The 11,988-nt window shown below is 45.9% G+C and overlaps 1 protein-coding gene across 1 annotated transcript; it reads right to left on the bottom strand.

Moving 5' to 3' along the window:
• Window positions 1-9: 9 nt before the first annotated feature.
• LOC309403383 (solute carrier family 25 member 36-like) lies at window positions 10-8,146 on the bottom strand (the record flags this gene model as incomplete). The annotated part of the gene is made up of 7 exons (XM_081997492.1): window positions 10-209; window positions 309-592; window positions 790-856; window positions 1,478-1,578; window positions 1,902-1,979; window positions 2,460-2,636; window positions 8,106-8,146. The coding sequence occupies 7 exons, from the start codon at window positions 8,144-8,146 to the stop codon at window positions 10-12; spliced, it is 948 nt and encodes a 315-aa protein (XP_081853618.1).
• Between the last annotated feature and the right edge of the window lie 3,842 nt (window positions 8,147-11,988).

Here is an 11,988-nt window from a genome sequence, read left to right as displayed (position 1 = left end):
ACAGTGTCCTTACAAGGTGGAAGAGGCTAAATGTACAATGAGTTCATAGGTAGCCATCATGATAGCTGTGTTTGGGATCTGGCGGATCAAGTGAGCCAGGAGCCCTCGGTATAAAGCCAAGGGTCCCTCTTCATGAACCACAAGCTGCAGAGTCTGTATAAAGGAACAGTATCGTGACCCTTCTTCTCGCAACCGTGTTCGAATGACCTCTGGAGAGACAAAAAGGGAAGTGATATTAGCAGATTCATCCTACAGGCATGGCATCTCCCATTGAGGGGAACAGAAGCAAGAAGAGTGGACCCACTCACCATGTGGATATGCAATGCATGAAGCACATGTTTTGGAGACAGCAGCAGCTCCCATTAGTCCAAAGAAATCATGGCTGTTTGGTGCAAGTGTGAGTGGTGGGGAAAGGCAATGATGGCTGTTTCTCAGCTGCTGTTTCAGTGCTTCATAGATGACAAAGTGTATGATGGTCTCTGACACTCCAGCATAGGAGGCAGTGATACCACGGTAAAATCCACGAAGGCCTTCAGTGCGGTACACATGCATGGCACATTGGAGAGCACTGCTGGCCATCTTCCCCTTCACCCTGTAAAAAGCAGGGAGGGTTAGAACACATACTGCTCTAATGACCTAAAATGCTGTTGTGAACACAACTGTATGACTCTCCCCCAGCATGCCTTGAAAACCTATGTTCTGATGGCAAGTCACAGATCCCTACCAAACCCTACCCCCAAACCAGTCCTGATTTGACACAGAGTGGCTTGCATTGCTAGCCTGCCTTACCTGGCTTCCAGCTGCATCCTGGTTTTCACTAACCAGATAGGGTTGGTGAGTGTGGAAGAGGTAATGCCTAAAGAACAGAAAAGGAAGACAGCCATGAGCACCAGGATCACACTGATAGTTTGTGAGGAGGTGCTCATCCACCAGCTCTCTGAATCTTGCTTGGCAAGCTGCACGCATTTGCAATTTGAGAATGACCTTGAGCTCCCATGGGACAAGAGACATTTAGGGCAGACTATTTGATTCTCCTCCTCCCCCATTCCAGCCTTTGTCTAGTGGCAATTAGCTCCTCTGCCTCCAACAGAACTCGACTACAAGCCCTGGTCTTACCAAGAGGCAAGAAACAACGGGCTAGACTTGCAAGTGTGGAAGCATTTGTTAGAGAAGTGGGATGTATCAAGAGAAATGATTCTATGAGTGGTCTAAATTACACACTGCCCCTCTCACAGCTGAATAGAGCTCTTTTCCTGGTATCAGCTGAAGGGGTATAGACTAGATCCATGACTTGAAGAGATGGGCCCAAGAAGAACAAAGAGTGAGAAAACATTTTGGTTACCCAAGCTTCAGGTGTGGAAGGAGAAAACTTGAGAGCGCAGGACTGATGGGAGCAGCAATGGGGAAGGAATTAAGCCCGTTTACACTTAGAGACAGAAGGACCCCTTGGCCCTGATTTGAGACAGAACAGGCTTACCTGCACAGGCTGCTGATAGCATGTGTACTTTCTTGGACTCCGGTGCAAGGACAGCATTGAGCCTCTCCTTAACACCAGAATAGGCAGCAAAATATATAGCCCTGGTTGGAAAGAAATACAGAAGAGGTTATAGAAATACAGAAGCTCACCTATGAGGAGCAGAGACAGCGCTGCTGTATGGTCTCACTCCAATTTTTCTTACTCCCAGCACTGGTTTGCCTAATGTGACATCAGATACCATTTATACTAGGCCCACAGTAATAATCTCATCTTAGAGCTATGATCAGAAAATGGTCTGTGTGAAGGGGTCCTGTGGCACAATAAGCACAAGGCCCAAACTGTTTTCAGAATGTAGAGCAATAGCTGTCATGCAGGCCCTTTAAAACGTGTACAGCATGAGCTATCCTTAGGGATTAGTACTCACCGGGAAGGAGCAACCCCAACAAGGTTTGGACCCAGACCTCGGAACAGGGATCGCATGCCTTCCTTCTCAAGAATGGCCCTACAGAAGGAAATGAACAGAGAAGTCAGCAGAATAACTAAGCTGGGAGCTCTCCTGTTCCTCCTCATTCTTTGTTATTCAGGACTTCTTGTAGCATTCTCTCATCATCTCCTGTGTTATCCTTTTTCTGCCCTACTCTCATTTTCTCTCCAACCACTTCTCTCTCCTTCAGTCATTTCTTCCTATTCTTGCTGACACCACCACTCTGGGTCTCATCAAACCACAAGCTGAGAAATTTCTCACAGTCCCAAAAGCTGCCTTGCAGACTCAGAGTTCAAAGCATGGATCAACTGTGAGAAACAGACGTACTTGTGTTCTGATGAAACTTTCTACGGTGCTTGCAGTTTCCAGAGCCTCAGCTTAAATGGTATTTCCATCTCTCTCTCTCTCCCCCCCACCCCTTTCTGCCATTTTTCTCCACCTGATGGCCAAACCTTCACCTTCCTGGTGCTAACACGCACACTGCCCTATCCTACTCACCTCAGCAATTTGATTACTCCAGGAGATGGTGGGGTGGGGTTCATCAGCCTCACACTCATCCCCGGCAGTTGTATCTCTGAGAGGCACAGGGGCCGCAGTGTCAGTTGGGATGACTGTAGACGTGTCTTCACCACTTCCAGGGGACAAGTCAGGATAGCTCCAGCTGTGCCACCACATCTTAGGACATAACAGCACATGTAAGAATGACCCCTCCACAGGAACAGGGCAATAATTATGACCCTGCTTGTCCATAACTTCTTCCCTCTAGGAGAGGAGGTTAGGTCCCCCAGCCTGCATCACACATGACCTCCTACTCTGACATTGATTAACGTAATAACAGCTTAGCTTGGGACATCTCTTGGCAGCCTCACTCTGAAATCTCACTCAGTATTTGAGACAAACAGTCCTAAGTCCATATCCTTATGGACTCAGCAGTCCCTCAGCTCAAAGCTGCTGATCTTTGCATTCAGAATTTCCCAGAGCAAACATTTCTGCTGCCCAACCTTGCTGCAGTGCCTTCTGCTAAGATCACCAGGCACCGTGCCTCACACCTCCCCACAGCAGCACTGGCTCAGAGAAGGGCAGCACAAAACTCTCCCACCCCTCAGCCTGCCTGTGTCTCCAACCCATAACCCGTTGCAAGGCCCCGTAAGCAAGATCTGTATTTTCTGCCAACAGCCAGGCTCACCCCCAGCTTGAATAAAAGAGGACCTTGACCTTCAGCAGACAGAAGCTATTTTTGGAACTCATGAACCGTCACCATCAATCAGTCTAGTCACAGCTCAGTAATGCTGCATACCTAGTAATGCTGAAAGAACATGTATCCCCTTTTTCCCACCCAGGGACAAATCAGAACCAATACATTTGGTTCTCAGCTTCTGCCTCCTCAGATCCTTTGACTGACAATTCTATTCTTCTAGAGGATGCTCAGTACCTGAAAGACTGTTTTGAGATGAATTTGCATGTAAAAGCCATGCAAGAGGCTTTGATGAACACAGTTATTCATATCTGCTACAGCCAAACTTAATTTGTTTCATAAGAGATGGAGGCTTAAAAAAAAAAATCTCTCCTCCAAAGAAAGAAAAGCCAACCAAAGAACTACAAGATATCAGGGAAGAATCAGGTGTATCAACAAATATACAGGACAGCAAATGGCTAGAGTTCTGAAGAATTATTTTGAAAAAGTCTATACAGCTCAGCGCACACATACATTGCTCTCACAGCCTTTGCTCCTAGGGCTTCATTTACTACTGCCTGCAGGTTAGGGGGAAAAAAACCAACAATACATGGATGCCTACTGCAGTGAAGTCCAAGAGCTGAAGATCTGGCAGCTGGAAGGTTATGCAGCTAATGATGCCAGCAACTAGCAAACAATTATGCTACTCCATTACACTCATGCTGCTTTGTCAAGCCCTTTGCAGATCTACGCAGTGGTGATGACCTGCAGAGCACCCGATCAGCAGCAGTTTCCCTCAGGATATATGATGAGTGGTAGGAGTCTGGGATTAGGTAGAACATGACCAAAGAACTTAGCTTGGGTTCAGAAGAAAACACAAAGCAAAGCAGTAAATGTCCTGGCTCAGGTTCTCCGGATGAACAAGCTGATCAAGCACGGACATCAAGACAGCCTATGTAGTGATCCAGGAGTTGCATGAGGCAGAGCCTCCTTTTACAAAAGCCATGTTGAGTCTTCTCATGTAGACCATATTAATTCAGGAGTCCAACAGTCCTGTTCTTTACCATAGTTTCTACTAATTTGTCTGATACAGGCTCCATACTTACAGGCCTGTTGTTTTCTTGACCAGAAGTGTAGTTTCCAGTTCAGGAGAAGATTGAGTACAATGGTGACAGATCAAGATGACTAAGAAGTCTGAACAGAGCAGTTTCAACTTCTTACTTAAAAGCTGAGCAAACACTACAACAGGATACCAAGCAACTACTTTTTAAAATGTTGTCCTAACAGTGCATAAGGAGGCACAACTTTATGTAATGTTTTCATAATATCTCATTTCTTCACAAAGTCCCTACGTGAGCATGGTCAGGATATGAATTTGAACCCATGCTTCCAGTATATATAAAAATGCCTGAATTCAAGTTCCTCAAGCTACTGATACGTATAGATAATAGCAAAAAATTTAAAAAGCAATAATAAGAGTTAAAGAAATTGTTACTCCTCAGTGTGGTGGTCATTTAATCAGCAGTAAGAGAGTCCAAGGTGAAGGGGGACCTCTAAGCCACTATGGCTCAGTGGCAAGACTAAAGATTTTTCAGGGAGCAAAGAACACTGACTAAACAAAGCTAAGGAAATAAGGTGTACCAGTTGTTCAAAACTAGATGAAATCTCAACTATGATGCTTTATCACACGCTACATGATGATGCAGCTGCTCACAGTGTATGAAAGGCGTAGGTCTCCAAAATTCTTCTGTTTCAGGAGAAATGGAAAATTATGTACTCTCATAACAACGAGATGAACTATTTTTCAGTCCAATGCTAATGAAGCCAAGATTGAACAAAATCTACTCAGAACAAACATTTTAAAATCAGTAGGCACAAAAAACCCATGGCCATGGATATTAAAAATAGCTAACTGAGACCATACCTACAAATTTAAATGCTTAAGAAATGTTAGGGGATTGGGGAAATATACTGGCCTAGAAGAGTGCTAATGTCTACCAGGACTAAAAAAAAGGTGCCTTTGTAATGATTTATGCTGCTAAGGTTATATGGTTATATGACCTGAGATTCATGCCAGAAGGGAATCAGAAAATCAGGTCACTATAGACTTAAAAGACACTTTGTACTAATAGGACGTGGGGCTATATTGTTTTTTTTAATGTAACTTACCAAAAAAAAGCTGGACTCACAAAAGCAACTATGAAGATGTAACATACTTCAGTTTTGCAAAAAGTGAGCTTGCTGTCTCACAAAAACACACTTAGAGCCTTAGCACTCTGTATACAGCATAGATGCTAAATAGATTAAAATCAGACCACAAAATCTCAAAAAGAAGAAAAAAATATGAGCCCCACTCTTTCCCTGTCCTGATACCAGTTGTCAGTAAAGAATCAACAGCAGTGGTCCAGCAAGAGTCTAGGAAAATCACTTCTAGACTAGACCTAACAGTTTTCAGTTTTTCCACCAGCAGACACAAGGTAACATTTCACTCTTGATAAAATCCATGGGTGATAAAAGATTGTAACAATACTGAACAAAGCTGCAACAACTAGCAAGTAACAAAAAAACACCTGGAACTGAGCAGTCACCGTCGGTCCTTATGCTGGGCTTAAACAGACTGGTTTAACAAAACCAAAACCCTGAAGTCATTACTCTAAAAGCAGGAACAAAAGCAATTCCTGCAAAATATGATGAAGAGCAGCAACTGACAACCAGTACAACATGTACTCTCAGAGCAAAGCAGTGGCAAAAAGAGCTAATTGAAGAAGGTAGGTAATTTTACCTTAGAAAACAGTACTTGCTTCTAGATCTTGCTTTCACATTTCAAAAGGAAAACTGGAAAGTTTGAGGTGGCAGAAAAAGAGGATCAGTTGAAAGAAATACAAAAAACACTGTTAACATTTTTTCAATGATCTGAAAAGTGTATGAGAACATGCACAGAGGTGACAAGGTTTACTGGTAATTCACATTTTAGCCCTTACTTAGGCTAGCCAAAAATTGAGATGGCTTGAAGATCTTCATAATAGCAGCGATGCTAGGTCACACAAATCTGCAGTTAAACCAGGATTCCACCTAGGAGACAAGTGAATAAAGATCATCTATGGAAGAGTAGGAGAAATACTCATCTCCAGAACACTCTCCCAGCTTCCTGCAATTTTCAGCTCAGAGATTTCCTCAGCCAGAAATGTTGCATTGCATTTAATAGCCTTCAACACTTCTTTTTTTTTAATTAATATTTTTAGAATGCTTTCCGGACACATAAAAAACTTCTACCTTCTAATATCCTGTAGCCAGGAGTCCCCCAGTTTAACTGCACACTGTGTTGAGAGCTATATTCTTGCATTAGTTTTGAACAAACCTCTCCCAAGTTTCATCTGGTGGTCCCCAGTTCTCATACTACAAGATAAAGTGAAGAACTGTTCCTTCATCAATGAGATCTGTCTCATTAGGTAAAATAATAATATTAACTATATACTGAAGCAATAACCTGAACTTTTAATGGGTTTTAATTAATTGTAATTCAAGGATTACTGCTTAATGAGCGAGGACAGGATACAGACTAATGAAGCTCCCACTAGTGACACTCCTGTCACTAGTCAAACTCATGTTTTTTCAGGAATCAAAATGGAAAATGAGGATGAGGAAAAGCTTAAGAAGAAAGCTAAGAAATATGAAAAAATATATTAAGAAAGGCTAAGAATCAGTGACTATGTAGTTCAAAGGATAAATTAATGAAAGAGAATAACATATACAAAATAACACTGGGAACACAGAGGGCAAGTACATATAAACAAAGATTGACATAGCACAACAACTGCATTAGCTGCAAAAACTGGAAATGCAGTAAATAAAAGCAATTAAATTCTGTACTTTATTGCACATGCTATAGCATGGACCTCACTGTCACACGGACTCCAACAGGCTGGTGGAAGTTGGAAAGGGATTAGGTGGCTGTCTAGGCAAGGGAGTTTTGCAGTTACTCAAAGTCCGAAGGACCACAGTATCTTCTGCTTTAGGACATCATAAACTTAAAGCTCCTTGTTTTGAGACTTAAATGATAAATGTTCCTTAAAAGAGAGGAAGGGTGAAACCGCGTCAGAAGGGACTTGAGGGCACGCTGTGAATTCAGAGGCACTGCTGGGATCCTGCTCCAAACACCTGACTCACCAGAATCAGCCACGCTATATAAAGTCAGAGAACAGATGCAGGAATCTCCGCCACGCACTGATGGAGAGTTGGCTGCCCTGCCAAAGCCAAGGATACTCCACCGTTTGCTCCACTGAAGAGGCCTCATGGCACCTCTCATTCCCCCGTCCTGCATACCGCTTCCCTCGCCCCACCCCCGGCCGGTAAACTCATGCTGGATGAAACGCCAGGTGAAGGCTCCCGTGATTCACAGGGAGGCTCCCCTTCTTCCCAAAGTGCAGAGCCATACATTCACCCCGGCGCTATGGCTGTGCCATTCCGATGAGCCTACATTTGATCCTGGCACCGCAAAGAAAGCGCGGGTGAGGATTATGGGGCCCAGGCGGTGTCTGGTGTGGGGCAAGGCAGGGTCCCCCCTCCCCCGGCTCTTTTGCAGCTGCTGCTGGACGTGCGGCCCCACAGTCCCCGGCGCAAAGTGTGGCCGCAACCGGCGGCCGGCCCGCCCGCGGGGAAGAGGCGGTGCGGGCCGCCGCCGCGGGCCTCGCTCCTCTGGGGCGGGCAGGCAGCCGAGAGGCCACGGCGAGGACGAGCCGGGGCGGCGGCCGGAGGGAGGCCCCGGCCTGGCAGCAGGCGGGAGCAGAGGACGGGCTCGGAGCTCCCCGGAGAGAGAGGGCCGTAGCAGCGGGGCCCGGGCCGACCCGGGGGAGAAGGACGGGCCGCGGGCCCGGCGAGGCTCCGCGCCCAAGGCAGCCTCGTTCCCCCCTGCCCGCGTGTCCCGGGACAGAGGCTGGCAGGCCCCAGCCGCCCCGCGCGGAGCCACTCACCCTCCGGCGAGCAGGTGGAGCAGGGTGCTGTGCTGCGGCATGGCCCCACGCTCTGCGGCACCCCCCCGCGCCGCCGCCACGCCGCGGGCCGCCACGTGGCCCGCCCGCCGCCCCGCTTATTGGCTCCCGGCCGGCCGGAGGAGGTGCTCGGGCGGCCGCGCCCGCCACCGGCGGCAGCGGGAGGGGCGGGCCCGGAGCGCGGGAAGCCAGGGGGGCTGCGTGGGAAGGCGGCCCTGCAGAGCTGCCGCTCCGCACGTCCGGCCCGTGGGGGCCCGGCGCCCTAGCCTGCGCCGCCCTGAGAACGGTGCCTCCTTCCTGTGTGTTCTCTGGGCTGAGCCCAGGCCTCGCTTCTGCCGGGCTGGAATTCCGGCCCCGTACATTTGTACTCTCGTTTCCCTCCTTCAAGATTTTAGGGTGCTAATCCACACAGCTCCTTTTGCTCAGCCACTAAAGCTCTTTTATTAAAAAAAAAAAAGGCAATCAAAGAAACCTCGTCTTTGTTTTGCGAGGGTGGGACTGAGCCAGAGGTGGCAAAGTAATTTCTTTGAGATCAGACCACAGGGAAGTGATGCATCCAAGAGCAGAGCCTAGTCATTCCTGACTGTCATCCTCGCTCCGTGGGACCACAGATTCTTCCTTGGTTGTTTGGTTTTGTTTGAAAATGGGTCAATGTGTTTCAGACAAAAAAACCTCAGAACAAATTAGACTCAGGATTTTGAAGTTCGAAGGATCAGTATGTCAAAGATGGGGAGTATTCAGGGCCAAAAAACCCTCTGTTGCTTTTGCAAATGCAAAGTTTCAGATGGTGTCAGAGGTCACAGAATATCATGTTCCTTGGAAACAAGCAGAATGTACATCAACATCATGCTGTTGGCAAAAAGGCACACGTCATACCAGTTTGTATGGCTAGAAGGGTAGTCTGTAGGTCAGGTGAAATAGGCTGTCAGGTCAACTCTGTACTACTGTAACCAACACTCTCGGCACCGAGTGACACAGGACTGAGCATCCAGTTTGGACACCACGCTGCTACAAATGAGGCAAATGTGGGGGAGAGAACTCACAAAGAGGAACAACTCACCTGGGCCATCCAAGCAGGATGATTGAAAAAATTGCAGTGTGTAGTCTAAAGAAGAAGGAATTGAGGGAGACATAGCAACTGACTTCAAGTACACACAAAAATACTTCGAAGAGGAAATTAATAATTACCTTATCTGTGGTGGAGAAGAAAAGAACTATCAGCCCATCAATAGTGCCTGTCATTACATGGGCAGTGAGGGGAAGACCAGTAAAAGGACTGGCCTTCTGGTCAGTGAAATGGAAAATCGACCAAAGACACCAAGAAGTTGCAGGTATTTTTCACTTGTCTTCACTGTGATGGTGGCTAGGTGAATACCTTAAATAGCACCAATGACAAGTGGGTAAAAATTAATTCTAGATTTCTAAGCACTTAGGCAAAGTCAATGCTTTCAGACCAGTTAGGCTTGATGAAATCCATCCTGTGATGGTTGGAGAACTGGCTGAAGCAACATCAGACCCACTGGCAGTTGTCTTTGAGATGTCAAGAGGATGGAGAGGTTCAGAAGACTGGAAAAGGCCAAATATATTGGCTACTCAAAAACAGAAAAAAGATCTGAGGAATTACTGGCCAGCCAGTGTGACTTTACTGTCTCCCCCTGTGATACTGGAACAAATAAACACTAAGTATACAACTCTCATTTTCCATTTGCCAAAAAAAGAAATCGAGTCAAACCAATCTTTCATGATAGACAACAGGCCTTGTGGATAGTAAGTAACAGCAGATGTTATATATTTTGGCTTCAGTAAGGGTTTTTATTCTGTTTCATCTGACAGTCTTACAAACAAGCTAGAAAACATGGGAAACTGGATCTACTGAAATCGCTGTTAGGAGGCTCTGATGCTGATTAGAAAACTGTAAGATTGGTTTTCAAGTGGTACACTGTCTATCTGGGGAAAAGTATCGAGAAGGAGTCCTGCAGAGATCTGTTCTCAGTGTGGTATTAATAGTTTCTTCAGTGATTTATGCAATGGACTAGAAAGTGTGACTATTAAATTTGCAGACAACACTAATGTGAGAGGGGTTGCAATGTATTTGGAAGACAAAATTACTATTCAAATGATGTTGATCAATGGGAGAAATGGCCTGAAAGAGTAGAACCTCATTTAATAAAAGCATGTGCAAAGTTCTGCACTTGGAAAGAAATAATGAATTTCACAAAGTTAGGATGGAGAATAGCTAGGCAGAGACCTCCATTTTGTCACTGGTCCCCATCAGGCCCAGGACCTTCAGCAGATTTCTGGCTATCATCAGACTCAGACTGGCTGAAGCGTGCAGAGCCTGGAATAGCCTTTTCAGGAACTGTACAATTTGCTTTTCTCACCTCTCTAAAAGTTATTGAGGCTCCCTGATATTTCAGTTCTTACTGACAAAAAAATTTACACTTCCCATGCAAGGGTCCATTGACTTTGCTCCTTTTCCTACTGACTTTAGATCAGACCCTTTGCTTTCTACCTGCAAACAGAAATATTTGTGGCTTCAGCAGGATACTTGTCCATCAACAACTAAAGCTGTGGTTGTGCTGGATGTTCAGCCACCACTGCCACTTCTGATTCCATTAGTTGCATCACTGTCTTTTGGGACTGTAAGAGATAAATGGGGCCATCGAACTTTTCCTTCTGTTTCTGTTGCTCTGGCTCTAAGACCTAGAAATTCTCACTCTGCAAGGTCTCTTTCTGTACCTTCAGGTGGAGGGGGACCCATGCCTCACTCTTAGGCAATGGCAGACTGTGAGTGAGCCATGGAAGATGCTTTCTGAAGGCCTCCTACTGGATGTCTTCAGACTGGTGCAAATGATACCATGGCATTTTCAGTAGATCAAAGGATTGGTTAATGTTGGAACTGGTTCAATGATGAGCACTGCTTTGCAAGAGTCTTAGTGAGCCTGAAGGCAGCCAAGAGACACGGAAAAGAAACTGTTTTCCCAGGAGAAGAGAAAGAGGGGAAGAAAGGAGAGGATATAATTTTCTTTAGTGTGTCTTGTCCCTGCAGGCAGCAGCGATGACCCTGGATGCATTCCTATGGGGCCTGTTCTTGCTGCTCAGAGTGAAGAAGGGAGGCTATGGGGACTTTTTTTACAGAGCAGTCTTTCAGAATCCCTGTCCTGAACCAGTAGGCCAGGCTGGACTGCTATCACGGTGTCATGGCTGGTGTCATGGGCATACTCCAAGACCCTAATACAAATGTTTATAAATCAAAAGTGCTTCATCTTGACTTCTTCACTGCTCAGTCTGTAATGGCTTTTGGATTTCTGCCCATGCCTTATCTCAATGCCCACACTCTCCTTCTCCATGTCTTCGTGCAGTCTATTGTTTTTCCTAGGAGCTGTCCATAATCTTTCCTAATAAGCTTTCCTAATCACTGTCCATCTGTTCTTCTTGAAAGTAATTCAGGATTCTTCCCAAAAGCCTCCTCTCTCTGTCTCTCTCTTCAAGTGCTCTTGCTAACCCTTGCTCACACTGAGCCTATAAAGGATTGGTATTTGGTAATAGTGGGTGAGTTTTGTTTGTCATTGCAGGGTCTTCATTCTGGAAGGGTCGAGTTAGTGCACTTACAGTCCTAGGATGACTACAGTTTACAGGCAAGTAGGGAGCAATATCATAAGACAGACATCTGGAAGAGTGGAATGTATTGTGCCGGTGTTACAGAGTGTGTGCAGCCTGGGTCTCCATGTGTAAGCATGGTTATGTAAATGTCTTTTCAAGTGTTGCCATCTTAATGCAGCTGCCTGCCAGATATAGAGCGCTTCCACATCAGTGCCTGAATGAATGTCTGAAGTGTGCTTTCAGAGCGAATCTCCCAGTAATC

The sequence above is a fragment of the Phaethon aethereus genome, assembly GCF_964289735.1.
Source record: "Phaethon aethereus genome assembly, chromosome: 1".
In the NCBI taxonomy this organism is placed as follows: Eukaryota; Metazoa; Chordata; class Aves; order Phaethontiformes; family Phaethontidae; genus Phaethon; species Phaethon aethereus.
The sequence above is the reverse complement of the archived record's forward strand: the minus strand, read 5'-3'. Positions and strand labels throughout refer to the sequence as shown.